Here is a 17,489-nt window from a genome sequence, read left to right on the forward strand (position 1 = left end):
TTTTAAGGGTTGTTAAGGTGTTATTATAAATTGTTCTGCTGTTTTAAGGGTTTGTTCTGAAGTTTTACTGGTCTGTTCTGCTGTTTTTAAGGATTTTTTTGCTTTTTTATTAATAGTTCTGCTGTTTTAATGTCCTTTCAGGCGTTCTTAAGGTTTTGCTATTTTTAGGTTCTGTTCTGCTTTTTGGGATGTTTTCAAGGTTCTTTCAGCTATTTTTCAGGATTCTTGTGCTGTTTCAAGGATTGTTCTGCAATTTTAAGGATCATTCTGCTAATTTTAAGTATTGTTCTGTTATTTTTAAGGATTATTCTGTTACTTTTAAGCATTTTTCAGCAGTTTTAAGGGTTTGTTCCGCCTAGTTTCAGCTTCTTCAGCAGCTTTCAGTCAAATCATTCAGCAAAAAAGCATTCACACTGCATTTTCGCAGGAAATGCAATTTCTCTAGTTGAGTTTACTTTCTGTCTTAAAGAGTAAAATAACTGTGAGTTTGTGGAATGTAAAAGATATGTTTTTCATATCGCTTCCTTTAATGTGCATTCAGATGGTACAAACAGATGTCAGTGACCAGTGGCTAATCAGATGAATGTTTTCCTTAATTTAAACAACTTCCCCAATGAACTGCTGGATAATGTTGTTTCTACCTGTGTAATTGTGTGTAATTTACTTCTCCTGCATCTGGCCTTCGTTTACAGCCTCTGCTGTTTTGGCTACAGGCCAAAATTACTTTTCCTTCGAAGCCTGAGTAACGATAGAAACTACAGACACCTAGTTGTTTACGTCTTCTGCACTTAGCCCAAGGCATGCCTCTTTAATTTATTATAACCAACACGGCGTGTAATGCTGAGAAGCTGCACCTGGGCGGTAGTTTGGACTCAGCTCGGGTTTCTTCCCACAATAACTCTGCCTCTCAAAAACTGAACATTATATTTCAAAATGTAATCTTTTTGTCTCTGTTTTTTCCTCTCTAATGCGTCTCTTAAAGGGCTGCTGTTTCCTGTCTGAGATGGCAGTGATTAACTCAGAATGAAAGCATTCTGCCATTGTTGCAACTCTGCTTTATATTTATTTTTTAAAAAAATGTACAAATGGATTTAAGGCATCTGATGATTTTTTTTTGTTTAAAAGCTGCAACATGCACACCTTTTCTGTACTCGTGCATGGTTCAGGGTCACCTCTCCTGATTGTGGGGAAACTATCAGGAGAAGTCTGAACTTAAAGGAAATGTTTGTGGCAGCGCATCTAAATGTGATGAGGACAGAGATGAAGAATCAGACAAGTGAAACTGAGTAAAATAAAGAAATAAAAATATATTTACACATTGCTATGTTGCAGTTTTACATACACTTAATGAAAAAAACAAGCATTGACACATAAAAACAGTTTAAACTGATCAGATTTCGGTCTCTGCTGCAACTTGAATTATTTCTTGTTGGTATGAAGCCTGAAGCTTCCAACATTTCTCTCTGAGAGACGGATCACACACAGCTGCTTTTATGGGGTCATAAAAGAAATTAGTGATCTTATTAAACAACCAGACAATAAGACATGAAGCATTTACAGGATCGTCAAACCCGAATGATTCAGAAACTACGTCCTGAATGATTGTAAAGAAATCAGCAGTGTTTGAAGGAATGCATGTCACCCACCACCTTGCATGCCCAAGTTTTAAACAACGATCATGTTCAACTTGTCGGAGCTCAGAGTACGTGTTAGGGACAAGTCTCTGCTACTACTGCACCAAAGTTTGCCTCAATATCTGTAAAATTATCTTAATTACAGCCATTTCTGTCGATTAGCTGTGGCTAATATTTTGAATCAGGTTGATGTACATCCAGAGGTTCATGAGATATTTTGCTGACAGACAGACAAACAAACAGACCCACAAAAATTTGTATATTTAACCTTATAAGGACATCATACTGACCTAAATTAATTTCTGTAGCCTAACCCTGACCCTAACCATAAACCATTACCAGTACACCCCTAACCCGAACCCAGCCACCTTTTCTGGTAAACCAAGCACTGAACTTAACCACCTTTTTAATGTCTATCCCAAAAAACTCAACCAGATTTTGCCCATTTTTCCACTAATCCAAGTTCTAAAAGCTAATCCTAAACACTTATTCTCAGCCCAGTTTCACCCTAAATGTAATTCCTTTCTTTTTAAACTAAACTGTTTTTTTCTTTATTTTATACAAGTTCTAAATCATCCCAGCCTCCAAACTTAATCCCCCATCTCCCTCTCTATCTCTTTATCTTTCTTTCTGTCTTTCAGCCCTCCCTTCCTCTCTTCTCCCCCGTTTTATCTTTTTTCCACACCAAGCACAAAACAAGACAAACACAGTCCTAACAGGTACCCACCTGTGAGTACTTGTACCCTCCTGGTTGTTGTATAACAACTACACACAAGACAAAGTACATCTCAAATCACCTATTCAATCAGTGTCGCCTGAAACATTCATGAGTCCAGCGTGCCTCAAGGGAAGAACGCAGAGATAAAATCTCACAAAATCCTAAACTCAGTTCACACTTCAGCCCTGAAGATAATCCCTAATCCCTAACCCTAAACTGACGTTCCACCAGATTAGGACCGGACTTTGGTCCCATAAGGACTGCTGGGAACCTGCCCTCTGGGTGGTAGACATTTTGTTTCCTTGTAAACATAGAAACAGTATCATTTAACACCAGAACGTTTGTGCTAAAGGCTGTGTATTCTGAGACTTCCTTGTAAATATTTACTCTGTAAGGGTCGGACGTGTCAGATGGGAAAACACTTACAGGTCAAAACTACAACTCGGAAAACAAGTCTTTTATTTTTCCACAACGCAAGTGTCTCAGCGTATAGTCACAACCTTTTGTTTCATTATTACTACAGTAAAGATCAGTCGTGTCAGCATGAGTCATTATTCAACACAGAGGGGGTTTCAGTTTGAGATAAAACTAAACACAGACTCACCAGACTTCAGCTGATTGATTATACAAAAGAGTTTACCGTCTATTATCACCCAGACAGGGAAGAAACTATTCACTCTGCATCACTTTTATGACTACACGTGACATCAGGTGACTTATTCAGGATAAGTCACCTGTCTGGATAAACATTATGTGTCATGATTTATACTGTAATTCAGGAAAATTTTACATTTTGGAGATTTTTCTTACATTGATGTTCATATTAAAGCTGAATTCATTATTAAGAGACAAAAATATCTACATTTTACACACCCTGGACAGAATAACAAAATAATTTCAGTCTGCATTTATTAAGAATTTTAAACTGTTGCCTAATTAATCCATATAAATGTCTAGTTTTCTGTAAGGAGCTTTGGGATTAATTAAAAGTCGACACTACTCTGGTTAGTTTTAAAAACTCAGCCTTCCTGCTACCTTTGCACGTCCCGTCCACAAACAAACAAAGTTATTGGTGCTAAAAACTGATATTTTTAAGAACTTGAATCATGGTGGCTTTAAATACGGAGCTTTTTTAGAAACTAAGACACCACAGTCTGTTTTCACACATTCCCATTATCACTTTGGGACCTAAAAACCCAAACAACAGTAGAGCCATTTTTACTGTTTTTATTTTGTTTAGTTTCTTCTTGGTCTGTCTGGCTTTATCTCCATCCTGGCACCATTAAACTCTGATCATTGTGCTTAAATGGTTAATAACTGAGAGGAAACTGAAAACAGTGTCAAAGGAAAAAATCTGACATTTGGGGAAAATATTTGGTCAGGCACATTTAATGTGGCCGTTCTTGCCACCCAGTGGTGCAGCATAAGTATTACAGTGTTTTTGTTTGAAAAAGAGAACAAAGTATAAACAGAAATAAATATTTGTTTAAAGTCATATCTGGAGTAGAACAGACGGACTCAGTTTTAAGGCACTTACATAAAACTGTTGTGCAGAACGGCTGCAGTGAACAGTTTGTCCTTCTCCATCATACTTTTATCAATTTCTCTGCCTGTTCAGCACTTTGTAACCTTAGTTTGTGAAAGTTTTATATAAATAAGAGTGAAAGCTTCAGTACATTGGTACGATTTGACAGAATAAAACAGATTTATGTTGCAGAAAGGAATTATGTAACTCATCTCACGGCCCAAGACAAAAAGAAAAACAGATGTGCATACTTTACACACACGTTCCTTAAAAAAGTACTAATACTTTACCTCAAAATAACTCCATGCAGACGTCTTTACTCCTAATCAGACCTAGAAATGTTAGATATTTACAACTATACTCATATAAGCCCTTCTTATTTAAATCTAAATGTAAAAATGTAATAACTATCATAATCAGAGTCTCTTTCATAAAGTAACTCCATATCTGTGGCACATCAGTCTGTGGTTTTTGCACAACAGCTGCCTTTAGGCAAACAGCAGTAACTTTATTAAACTTACTTATTAAATGACATTGTTGCGTGCAGTTTTTGCTTGATTTCCTGTAGAGCTGTCTATCGGCACTGGGGATCCTTTCAGTAAACAAGGGAAGTAACTGGAGAGATAAATCGCCTTAAATTTGGTGCTACAGAAGCAGTAAACCAGCGGATCCAGCAGACAGTCCAAGTAGGAGAGGACCATGAGGCCGTCGAAGGCCGCCTCTGCAGCGTTAATAGAATCAGCCACATTCTTGTCCCGAACAATCAGCAAGACCATCCTGGCTATGGCGCAGGGCAGGAAGCAGAGGGAGAAGACCACCATGACGGTGGTCACTAGGATGGTGGCTCTCCTCAGTTTGGTCCTGTCACCGATGGTTTTCTTCCTGAGCCGGTTGACGATGCGCACCGTGCAGTACACCAGGATGATGAAAGGGATGATGATCTGGCTGAAGAAAACCGTCTCTCTGAAGCTGTCCACCAAATCCTGAAACCAGAAAACAGAAAGGCAAATGGTGCTGAACAATATGTTCCTTAAAAGTGGATATTGAGCAGTTCAGTTTTTTAATATTTCTTTTTTTTTTGTTGGGTGGGGGGGGGCAACAATTTTTATTTCCATCTACATTCAATGTTTGACCTCAGTTTCCCTCTGAGAGTTAGAAAAAGTGGATGCCAAGAAGTCTGATCGCTTATGTCCAAAGTGCTTTTCGAAGTTTTCCATTTGTTAAACCATCAGGGGCTCAGTCCATATTCCACAGGAGAGGGCAAAAAAAACAAACACGCATAAAAAAAGATGTGATGATGATGATGAAGGCAGGTCACAAAATAAATCAAATCTTAAAAGTTTTACAATCCTTTTAGATCAAGTCCTATAAAACTTTTCCTTTTGCACTTTGAGGGAAAATAGAATCTTTTTGTTTAATATCAGGTCGTTCCTCATGGCTGATTTATTATCCTTTGGTATGGATCAGTCACTAATACATCGGCTGCAGGGAAGTAAAAGTATGACCGCATGTCTCCCATCCTGACCTCACTGGCTTCTCTTTATGAACTGGTACCTCAATATCTCATTGACTTGTTGCACTTTTATACTCCAGAGTTAATAAACTGATTAGGGAAACTGTTTTGAACACAATAATCCTGATAAATAGTCATGATATTTAAAGGAAACATACTTTCAAGATCTCTATTTTTAGAAAGAACATTTCTTCATATTGAGACCCTTTTTTTCAGGTCATACATACAAACAGTTTCTTTTCTTGTTTTTGGCAAATGTTTTACTTAGTTTGGTAAAGAGGTTCCAGTTTGTCCCTTGCTTCCGCTCCGCATTTAATAAATCAAAAAAACAAAATCACATTTAATCACTTTTAACGTCATTGGGTATATTGGGTATGACGAGCTCCAGTTTTAAGATAAGATAAGATAAACTGTGGCAGAAAATCTCAACATTTCACAGCATACAAAAAAATCACATTATCAAGTTCCAGTTTTAACTTGTCTCAACTCAGCAATCCTTTGTGTTTGTGTCAGAAAATAACTTCTTCTGTTGCTTACAGATAATCAAGCTTCTCTAAAGCCCTGAACAAGTGAATTGTTTCATTTCCCCTTTTTTCACCTTTCTTTTTTTCCTGCTTTGGGACGTAGTATGAAGTAAATTAGTGCACTGCGTGACTCACAACGACTCCTCTTGAGATTGCCGTCAAAGTTTGCTCCTGTTTTGCAATTTTGTCACGCTTTGATTTTTTTGGTTGCAGTAAAATAAGATTGTAAAAAAAATGTCCACATAAATTAGGTTCTGAATACATTGCATTGAAATTTTGTCTTTTCCCTTTCCACTTGCCTCATGCGCTCCAACTCACTGCTGGTAAAAACTTATCTGCACCTGAATAAGAAAACGACTTTTGTTCTGGGAGGATTACCTCAGTCAGAGTACCATTCTTGTAGTTGCTGAAGCTGTTGCAGCACTCAAAATCCTTTAGCATGGTGGGAATGGTGAGAGGCAGAAGTAACAGCCAGATGAAGATGGAGATGTGTGGAGACTTCTTGAGCACCTTCAGAAGATTCTTTCGACCAGGGTGCACCACGTTAAAATACCGGTCGATGGAAGTCACCGTGAGGAACGCGATGCTGGCGCCGCGGTTTAAAAACAGCATGAAGAGCATTGCTTTGCAAACGGCATCGTGGTCACTCCTCCTCCTGTTTTCTGAAATGAAGTTATGGGCCTTAATTGGCAAACAGATAAGCAGAAGGATGTCTGCCAGCACCAGGTTAAAAAGGAAGACATTGTTGGTGTTGGACTTCCAGAACTTGAGCTTGAATATGAAGAGATGGATCACCGATGCATTCAGAGGCAAAGCCAAGATAAAAATCAGAATCATGACAGCTGCGTAGAAATTATACAGTGATTGAACAGAGGAATCGATATCGCAGTCTGTTTCATTTTTAGTGTTGTCTTCCATTTGAAAAGTAATTTTCCAGCGAATGAGCAAAAAATAAACTGCTGTAAAAAAAAAACAGCAAAGTATTCCTTATAAACTGACAAGGAATTTACTTCCAGGATCCAGCCTTACCCCTCAAACAGAACCAAAAAATCTTGTCAAAGAAGTTTCCTCTTTCCTCTTGTAAAACGGTTCAGGTTCTTCTTTCAGTCCTCGTGTGTGAATACCTGCTTGTTGAAAAATCATTTGAGGTTAATGTCCTGTTTTGTAAGAGTCATCCGCAGTGCTGGAAGAGTTCGGCTCACATGCAAGGCGTCTGGTCTGAGTTGTTGCTCTGCCTTGAATTTATAGCTCCTCCTTTTTGCCTGAGGAGGTGAGTCACCAGCGACTCTTTCACTGTTGGTCCAATGAGGCTTAAAAGTAACAAAACCAGTTTGTGACATACAAAATAAAAATATTCCGTCTTCCATTGGGGGTGGACAAAAGATGACTGGAGATCAAGAATCAAAGTCCAGGAATTTCTGATTAAAGCCTGAATGTATCAGTGTTCAGTCCTGACAAACCAGAGCCTGAAACATGTCAAGACAGGCAGAAATAACTCAGGCTGAATGAAAAGCCAAGAAAACACTGAGAGTATTTCACTTCTGAGTGAAACATACCACTGTTTCCTGAAAATAAACTGAGAATTGAACTATTCTGTTTGAATGTCAGCTTGGAGATCTCAGGCTCAGCTTTTAAAACTGTACATTTCCTCTGCTGCTGTAAGGGGATATTTAAAGAGAAACTCCACAGAGTACGCAGATGTGGATCCCTGGGAATCGGTAGTAGCTCACATGTAGACACGAGGGAGGAACTTTTTCTTAAGGCTCGAGGAGTGGGGGTTAATCCAAACTTTCTCTACTCCAGCAGCAAATCCAGACAGTTCTGCAGGTTCACATTCTCTCTAGGGACAGATTTCACTGAAGGAGTAAAGTCAGGAGTTTTGTGACTTTAAAATACATTTAGACAAAACTCAACAGCTGAAATGGCAAGGCAGTCTGCACGAGGTGCAAAGATAAATCCTCTGTTTTCTATTCATAAGGATGCTTTGATTTTAATACTTAACATTTTAAAAACACAACCAGTCAGACAAAAACAAAACAAAACTATGTGTTACATGTTTATACATACAGGTTTAAGCAACTAGTCATATCAAAACAGATCACACAACTGCAAGACTTTCTTTGACATACAAATAGTTTGTTTTATGGTGAAGATAAGAGAGGTTGATGTGCTCTGCTGAAAACCAAATTCTTTTGGTGAATGTGAATAGGGAAGTTGATCAGTGAAGTATTTCAACATCCTCTCCTTTCAAATCAACACTGCAAGAGATTTATTTGAGATAATCCTCGTTACAGATGTAGGTAACAGGTAACGAGTTCAGAACGAAAACTTGGTCTAGAACAGAGAAGCTCTCAGAGAATCAGGTGAAATGTTAAACGAACCACAGGCTCTTTGCCCCGGCTAATCCTTCCCTTATCTACACTCCTCAAACAATGCTCTACTATTTACTGGGTTACTCAGTGAGCCTTTCATGAATCAAAGAACGTTCCAGACGTAATTGAAACTCAGGTCACCAAACTTATAAAGGCAGTTTTAAACACTGTTTTCCACCCAGGTCTTTTTATCTTCTTATCAGTCATACTTTGCTTGTATGAAAACAATACTGTTTTATTGCATCTTTGCTATAACACAGATTTATGCAGAATTTCCCAACCCTGTTCCTTATTTCTGTCCTCTAGTGAAAGGAGGAACCACGTAGGGGACTAAGAGGACATTGATTACGGCCATGATGACCACATAGACAGAAAAACCAAGCAGGGAATCTAAAAACCTAACACAAAGGAAACTTGAAATCCAGCAGAGAAAGAAACTCCAAATGCCTTCCACTGACTGAGCTCACAGGCGATCTGTGAGGACCCATACAGTGAGTGGACACAGACTAACAGGTGGGACAAAGGGGGTCTACCTACAAAAGAACTGAAGATATATAGGTTCATAGACGAGTAACAGTAAAACAATCAAAAACAGAATAAAATCTGTCCAACAGGAGCTAAACAAAGACAACAGAGACCTCAGAAACCACAGCATGTATTCTGAAAGTATTCAGTTTTGTGTTAAATCAACATTTCCTGTAATTTATAACAAACTCAATAATAAAACACCAAGTCAGTTTAATGTTGTTTCATGAATAATGCCTACAGTAAAGTCTTCATTCAGTCAATGACAGTGATTATTTAACTTCAGGGAGCATCTAATGGTGGTTAATTGTCGGTAGAACCAGAGGAGAATAAGGTTCTGCAGCCAGCAGCCCGCTGTTTTCAGGCACTGCAGCCGACCTGAACTCGCTGTCTCTCATCAAACTGAGATGTTTTCCTTTCTGTGGCTCTCGTACGTCTGATTCCAGCTGGCAGCTCTCAGTAAACCGCCCTTCCATCGTTCACCCGCCTGTGATCTCTCATCCTCGCTGCAGATAGAAAGTTGATTCTGACACCCAGGTTTAAAAAATGTGACATCTTTGTTAGTTTTCATAGATTCAACTGAAGAAATTTGAACGAAGTTTGTCTTTTTGACCAGCAGCAAGTAACTAAATGCTTAAAGATCCAATTTCTTTTTTAAATTATCTGTAACGTCTCAACACTGACTCACTTTAGGAGCCTTTTTATGCCTGAATGATTGACAGGTCAGACTAACAAAACATTTATTTTATAATTGTGCAAAGGAATACACAAAATGCACATACACAAAGGAATAAAGGATGACTGAAACTTTAGTCCAGTGCAGCACCTACTGTACTGATTTTTATTAAATAGTATACTTTATTTCATCAAGTTTAATAGTCAACATGTGTAAATGGTATCATTTAGACCCTGTAGATGTTCGTTTTTTGTTACCTTTCTTGTTGTAGGAATTCTGTTTCTGCCACATAAAACAAAACATAATGACCCTAAATAATAATTAATTATTATGTTTAAATATGTTTACATTTATTGAAGATAAAAACACTGTTTTGTGAAAGTCATCGAAGGTCTGGTGGTTTCCACTGAAATGTAAACCCATAAAATTCAGAGAAATTCTGGGTTTAAAGAACAATTTGGTTTTAAAATAAGGAAGATGATTCAGAGAAGAAATAAACCTGACCTGAATTTCTAACTCACTCTTGTAAAATGTTAACTTGCACAACACAGGACATAAATTTGTTGCTCAAGTTTATTTTTTATGACATTGAAGATGACGTCATCAGTTAAATGTTGCTTCTCTCAGGAAGAACAGAAATGATTAAAAACAGGAGACCGGAGGAAGTCGTCCCACAGCTCCTCTGTCTCCTCTCTCTTTGGTATTAAAGGAATAGTCTGGTCATTTAAAAAAAGCAAAAATCAAAAAGCTTGAAACCTTCCAGCCTCCCTAGCCTGAGCTCAATTGAGATGTATTAGATTTCACAATAGTTTTGAGAACGGAGATCCATGTTCATGCTCAGACTGAAAGATCTTTTTTCCAGCTCTGCAGCCAAGAATAAGTCACTGACATTCCTGTCCTGTCCCAAACTGGCACACCATCTTCTTTTTTCACAAGATTAAATAAACAGTTTCACCACTAACCCTGCCGCGGAAAGATAAGGAGATAAATTTAGTCATTTACAAGAAGGAGAACAGCCAGCGAGCCCAAAGAAATACATTCAGTTTGTCAGAGACAAAAAGGAGGAACAGTTTTAATTCAGCAGAGATGGATCGCAAACTGTGAGACACTGTTTGGGCATATTTTCACCTTAATACGATAAATAAATAAAACTAGTAGCCATAAATTAGATAAAATGGTATAAACTGCTTGTGTTGTCTTGTTTAAAAGGAATTATAGTGAAGTTTGTTTCATCAAACTGTCAACAGATGTGGTCACAAGCAACTCTATCACCTTCATGTTACAGATGTGTTCCTCAAAATAAAAATACTCAGATTGAGTTTGTAGGACTTTAAAATAAGAGTTTTACTGATACAAAACAGCAGAACTGTAGTTACCAGCTGTTTCCAAGTCTGTCAGGCAACAAAAGAAAGAAGGCTGATGAAACTTTAGGAAAATGTTGAAAGAAAAAAGTGGAATTTTCTCAGAGTTCCTCGTTAAATGTCTGGGTGAGATCCTCGGAAAACAGAACAATCTCTGCAGCACAACAATCCAAGAAATCCACCCGTTTCAAGAACAACAGGCTTTCCCGCTGGGCCTGAAGAAACCAGGAAGTTATTGTTAGTTTTCAGACAGCAAACAACCAGAGAGGTTCTCAACCTTCTGCATGGAAACATGATCCACTGGCTGAGATGAAACAAAAACACAGCAAACACAGACGAGGAGGAAACCCAGGCTTAAACTGGGTCAAAGGTCAAAAGCAAGCTGGAACAACAACTGCATTTTGTCAAAATGCGCCAAACAACACAAGTGAAGCCTCAACACCTCTGCGGTCCGGCACAGTTCCCATGCATTCCACTACAGGAGCCGAGGTTAGCTGCTCTGAGGATGAAGATAACCCATCCTCCTCCCAGTGTCACCAGTTTCCCAAGCTCCCAAACCTTCCTCCCTGCCTCAGCCTCCAGGATTCCCACTTCAACCAATCAGGGGGTAGTTAAATCAGTCAAACAGATCCCAAACATCCAGACACTAAAAACAGTAACAGAGACTTTGTCGACCTTTCACCTCATCCAGCTGCACCGCTGATGAATCCTACTTAGCAGACAGAAAGAAATGCCCCTAACGCTTTCAGGTTTTACAGATAGGCTGTAATCTGGTGTGGTAGTAGCTGAGAGCCATCCACAACACTGACTGACTTCTTCAAGGACCTCTGCTTTCATTCCTCCTAGTTATTAAATAGTAATACCCTTTCTGCAAACCCCCACTTTAAAAGATCTGAACTATCCCTTAAAGGTCTGAATACATCCGGGCTGAAGCTCTGAGGCGTGTACAGTTTGTGTTTTGGACAGAGGCTGTCAGGACCCCAGGAACAAAATGAAAGCTTGAGTTTGAACAGCAGGGAAACGAGGAAACATGAAGATTTGTCCTCAGAGCTGAGAGACACTGAGGACCTGATGAAGGCAGGGTTTAAATAAAGGAAAGGGACGGCTCCTAAATGTGTCAGCTTGTTTGGGTATTTTAGAAAAACCCGTGTACTCTTGTTGATGTTGAAACAGATGAAAGAAAAGCAGAGAGACTGCTGGACTCAGAGACAACTGAATCTGTTGGTTTTGGAGGTTTTCCTGTTGATTTTGAAACAGTTCATTCTTTTCAGTTGAGCTCAGCTGTAATATTTTAGAGGATGGCTGCTGTAATGCCACGTTCTGAGCTTTCTGTGTCTGGTTTTGTTAAACTAATCTTAGCTTTGTGCTCAGAAGCAGTTTGAGGTTTAGTGATGTATTCAGGTATGGGTTTGTTTGACGTGTTGTTTTGGTGTCATGTTCTCATGAGTGTACTTGAAGTGGGCGTAACAAAAGCCAGCTATGTTGAAAGTATCATTTAAAAAAAATTGTGAATTTCTTGTAAATGGGGTCACGATTCTTGTAGTGAGTTGTGCACCAAAGAACAAGAATTACACAAGAATTCTCTTTAAAAGGGCGACAGAAATCAACCACTGCTGTTTTCTGATGAATCTGTAAACGTTGATTATTATTTGAAGACGTAAGTCGAATATGCAAACTGTTGGAGCTGTATGTCAGGAAGTGTTTTTGTGCAATCAGTTGGTGATGCTGAACGTCTGAGAAAGAATTTCGTGTCACCCTGTGTCCCTAACCAGCTGTCCATCCAGGTCATCAAAGGTTCTCGTTGCCAACATGCCAGTTGTGTTTTGCTATCTGACCTTTGCCTTAGAATTAAAACTCTTTTTTTTAGCTGATTTAGGCCTCTCAGTCATGTGTTGAAGTAAAACCATCTTTAAAAGACCTTCACAATTGAGCTCTTCTTTCATGTGGTTCTTTACAATCTATTTTTGTTGCATCAGAAGTTTTCGATGATAGTTCTAAACAGAAGCACATTTTCCCAGAGGCATTCAGATTTATTGGCTCTGAGAATTAAACCCAGAGCTTTCTCGGGTCAAGCCTCGGCTTAGCACGATTTGTGACCAGATGCCAACTTCCACGTATGTTTGTTTACCTACAGAAACAGCCAAGAGACTGAAAAATGGCACCGTTGATGGAAGACCCGGTTTGGATCAAGATGTTTTGGCAGAAATTTATGCTCAGATTCGCTCTTCTCTTTCAACGTAAACGTCTTCTGTAAGATTCCACGCTTGTCCGATTCAACCATATTTTTTTACGTACACAGACAACGGCCATGTGGGTCAGCCACGTGACTCAAGCTTCCACTTCCTTTTTGTCAGATTCTCCCAAGTGTTTTATTTACATTGAGTGTGGACCCACATTTCAGAGCTGCAGCACAACATATCTGAGAATCTACTGGAGGAAACTCTTTCAAACGTTTGATAAAGTTCAAGAGAACCTTTTTTATGTTTGATTTCATACTTTGCAATGAGGGCCTTTAAAGAAAATTTCTCCAAAACTACAAGTTGGATATATCAACAGAAGCCTGCTTACTTCAGAGGATTCCCATGGTTCATTCTGTAGGACATGAAATCAGTCAAGTCTTTGGGTTAAAGTTAAGGTGATTTTGAATGTTAGTAAACCTTTCATAGTACCAACATTTAGATAAATTACAGATTTTTGTCTGGTGATTGGTGGCATATAAACCCTTTGCATGCAGATGCATTAATGAGGCACAAGTTGTGGTTATTTATCAGATACAGTAAAGACTCTTAGAGTTTCCTGCCACCACCTCTCTGTCTGGTAAATACCTTTATCTGCATCCAACGGTTTGTGGTCAGTGGTCTTTATTACAGTTCTGTACTTTCCTAATGAGGCTGTTTGATGGACTCCTGTTAGGACAGAGGTCCTCATGGCCCACTGTCCTGCCTGTTTTAGATGTTTCCCTGTTTAACACAGCTGATTCAAACAGCTACAACATGCAGGACAGAGTCGGGGAACAAAGGGTTCTCCTGCACTCGGTTCTCCACTATTCTGACCCGCAGACTCCATCAGAGAGCTGCTTGAAGATTTAATAAATGTAGAGTTATAATACAGATGACCCTCGGGGTCACTGAGGTCACGTTTTTCTGAGAGTGTCTCCTGACTGAGAGGGTAAAACCTCTGCAGCAGGTGAGAAGCGAGCCTTTACAGGTGTTTCAAAATCCTAAAAACACTTGTTCTCCAAAAGCTAGTTGAGATTACTACGTAACAGCTGCATGTCACAGTCAGCAGAGAAAACAAACACAAGACTGAGCAGGTAGGAGGCAGCCAGAAACACAAAAGAAATATATTCCCACAAAACAAAACAAAAGTGCCGCAAGGCAGGAATCTCGAACCAAACAAACAGAAACAAGACTCGACTCGACGTGGTTCAAAGAGCAAATACTACTCAAAGTAAAAATGCAAAACAGGATATTAAAAAAACAAACAAAAAAACAGATATTCTTACCAAACTGATAAAAAGGGTTTACAGCTGAACAAAAACTCAAACATCCCAGTTATTACAAACATGGTGGCACTTTTAGTTTTCTTCATGTGGGACAAAAGTTCAATTTAAACTTGATATTAATTTACAAACTCATGGAAAATAATCTTCCTGTGAACGTCAGGTTTAAACCTGGAGTTCTATCAGTTTTAATACATTTAGTCGTTTTTAAATTCGTGTTTGAACCTGAATGAAACTGAATTCTGTGAAGCATCTCGTGTTTGTGTTTGAAGGTAAAACAGGAAGGAAGCCTGATTACGTAAACTCAATAAAAATCTAAACATTGTGGGGATTTTCACAGATTTAAACACTTTGTGGTTGACTGTTAGCTTGTAAAGCAGATGTTTTGCAAAACTTTTACTTAAGTGATAATCTGCTGTGTCTAAGCAGCCCTACGTGACAGTCTATCAGTACACCGTGGCTTGTTTTCATTTCTGGTTTATTATCTTGCTCTAAACAGCTTGGATGCACACAAAATGGACCCACCAGAAGCAACCTGATACAGGAATCTATTTAACCTGTTTATTACATTTTATAAGAATTCTGTTGGACTTTGGGTGGAACAGCAGTCAGAAACAATCCAGATGATTCATGATGAGTTCGATTCCTCGTTAGTGTTTTTAAAGGAACTTTGTTGAAACTGCTTCTGCATGATGTTTAGTCCAAAAACCTGCTTTTCATAACATCACAGGCCTGTTTTACGTCACTTCCTTTTCCACGGTGCTATAAACCTGCTTCTTATGAACTCCTGTGAAACCGCCGTGCAACACCGGCTGCATTCTAGTAAATCAACAAATCAACATCCTGCTTTACTGAAAAGCTCGTTTCACCTTCTCCACATAGCAACATTACCACCAGTGGTAGGTCATGTTTGGAGCGGCTTGGTGGTGGATTTGGACCCAGAACGCAGACCGACACGAAGAGCTCAACAATAAACTGATTTATTAATAACAAAACAGATTATAAGGCTGAAGGAAGGGACGCAGGTGACTGATTACCGACTGGGAACAGGTGCAGATGGGTGAGAAAACTACCGAGGGACGGATTAATCGAAGTGTTGTTGGCCAACCACCAAAGAAGAAGAAGAACGTGAGCAAAACTATACAAGAACACAGAACCACAAAGAAACAGAGATGAAAACAGAACTACAGATCTCATCAACAGAACATAATTAAAAACTTAACAATCAATAAATAAATAAAAGATTACCAAAAAATAACTTGGATCCTAACAGTTTGCTTGTGTAGCTTTTATCAGTTTAGGTTTAAGTGTTTCTACTGAGAGATAAACTTACAAATGTGGATTTAACCTGGAAATCTAAACTATGATTGTGTTAAATTTACATGAACATGAACACATGAAGGCCAGCCGCGCTCATGTGATCTGTTAGTGCTCAGAGTCAAAGTTTAGCTCAGTGTCTGTAAAACTGATCAAGTTATAGCCATTTTTGTCTTTAATTAATTAGCTGTGGCAGCCATCTTGAATCAAGTTGCTTCCAAAAGTTCATTCGCTGTAGACGTGCATCCAGTGGTTACTTTCTATGAGTTTCATTAAAATCTGCCCAGTGGTTCATGGGATATTTTGCTAACAGATAAAAGGAAACAGTTCACAGATCGATCTACCCATTTTCTGTCCCCACTTGTTTCTGTTTACATGATCGCCTGCCTTTCATGACAGCTTCATGTGGTCATCTATATGTTTTTACTGCTGGTGGATTCTTGAACGAGTTCCTGCCCGCCTCTTCGGTTCATTCTTCTCAAAATGGAAACTTTGAAACAAAGATCAGACGGCGCCATGAAATATATTATCTGAGAGACGTAGAGACTTAGCATACCAACGCAGATCCGTCAAAACACTAAATATAGACCCAATAAAATGAGTCAGCAGCTGTCAGCAGGTTTAATACAGATTTACAGGCTTAAGGATGATTCTGAAGCACCTCCCAACAAAATGAGAACTTGTTTCCGTCTCTTACCTACATTAGTTTGACTTTTCAGCTTTAGCTTTATTAGCTTAGTGAGGATTATTACAGAAACAGCTGATCTGTTCGGCTCATTTCATAATCTTTGAATTTGAGAAGTCAGCTCTTATCAGCTGACAAAGGAAATATTAACCTTTTAAATCAAAGTTTCTTTCTTCTAAACCATTAATGAGGCAGAATACAGTTTTGTTGCGTCAGATTTGATTTGATTCATGAAATCTGCGTCCGTCAAGACAGGAAACATGAGACATGAGAAATTTGAACAGGCGATTTGTATCTGAAAAATTCATACGCATAACAAATGTTCACCATTTAAAAAAGGAAACTGAAACATAAATAACACTCATAATCATCCGCATCAATTCCAGCAAAACGGAGATCATTCCTGCCTAAGAACATTGTATGGAGATGTTAATGAAACAATAAATAAAGTTACAGCATTACTTGGAGGAGTCCAGATCATCCACCTGCTTTCATTCCTTCAAGTTTTAAACTTAAATCATCTGATTTTGAGGAATGACCAGAATTGGAGCCATTTTTGGTCAAATCTTGTAAATAATGAACTTGAGTGGTATGACGGGATCTTTGGCTGTTTGTTGGAGCTCCAAGTAGGCAGCTGGTAACAGACGGCAGCAGGTGCTGTAGCATCACCATTCACAGGTTACACAGGGATAAAAATATATTTATACAACATTCAAGCTCTGGAAAACTTGTTTGGATTTAAATGTATTTTTGAGAAATAAACTGTTTCCTGGGATCAGTCATTCACTGCATGTCTATAATCAGAATTTATCATTTAAAAAATAAATATATTTGAAATGTATTACTCATTTTCACGGATGGAATGTCAGACATAAAAATTCCTGGTGGGAAGTTTTCTGTTTCACAGAGAACGTTTTACATGGAGTCACAAATTTTCCACAATTATCTGAAGCTGGAGCAGCTTATCAGAGGGGAAACCCTGTGGTGGTGTAATTCTGTACAAACGTACTCTCACCGCGTAGGGGTGTGTGTGCAGGTGTGTGTGTGCAGGTGTGTGTGTAGGTGTGTGTGTAGGTGTGTGTGTGCAGGTGTGTGTGTAGGTGTGTGTGTAGGTGTGTGTGTGCAGGTGTGTGTGTG

General features: G+C 38.8%; 1 protein-coding gene across 1 annotated transcript; it reads right to left on the reverse strand.

Moving 5' to 3' along the window:
* Nucleotides 1-1,287: 1,287 nt before the first annotated feature.
* LOC108250271 (hydroxycarboxylic acid receptor 2-like) lies at nt 1,288-7,312 on the reverse strand. The gene is made up of 2 exons (XM_017440076.3): nt 6,293-7,312; nt 1,288-4,860 (listed from the first exon to the last, which is right to left on the reverse strand). Exons 1-2 carry the CDS (start codon nt 6,830-6,832, stop codon nt 4,402-4,404), a joined length of 999 nt encoding a protein of 332 aa, XP_017295565.1. The 5' UTR covers nt 6,833-7,312; the 3' UTR covers nt 1,288-4,401.
* Nucleotides 7,313-17,489: the final 10,177 nt, after the last annotated feature.

The sequence above is a fragment of the Kryptolebias marmoratus genome, linkage group LG19 (genome assembly GCF_001649575.2).
Source record: "Kryptolebias marmoratus isolate JLee-2015 linkage group LG19, ASM164957v2, whole genome shotgun sequence".
In the NCBI taxonomy this organism is placed as follows: Eukaryota; Metazoa; Chordata; class Actinopteri; order Cyprinodontiformes; family Rivulidae; genus Kryptolebias; species Kryptolebias marmoratus.

Excerpts from the sequence above, each read along its gene's own strand:
- LOC108250271 (XM_017440076.3), bottom strand. The coding sequence starts at position 6,832 with ATGGAAGACAACACTAAAAATGAAACAGACTGCGATATCGATTCCTCT. Across the intron at positions 4,861-6,292 it reads AGAATGGTACTCTGACTGAG|GATTTGGTGGACAGCTTCAG; the intron begins GTAATCCTCCCA and ends TTCTGGTTTCAG.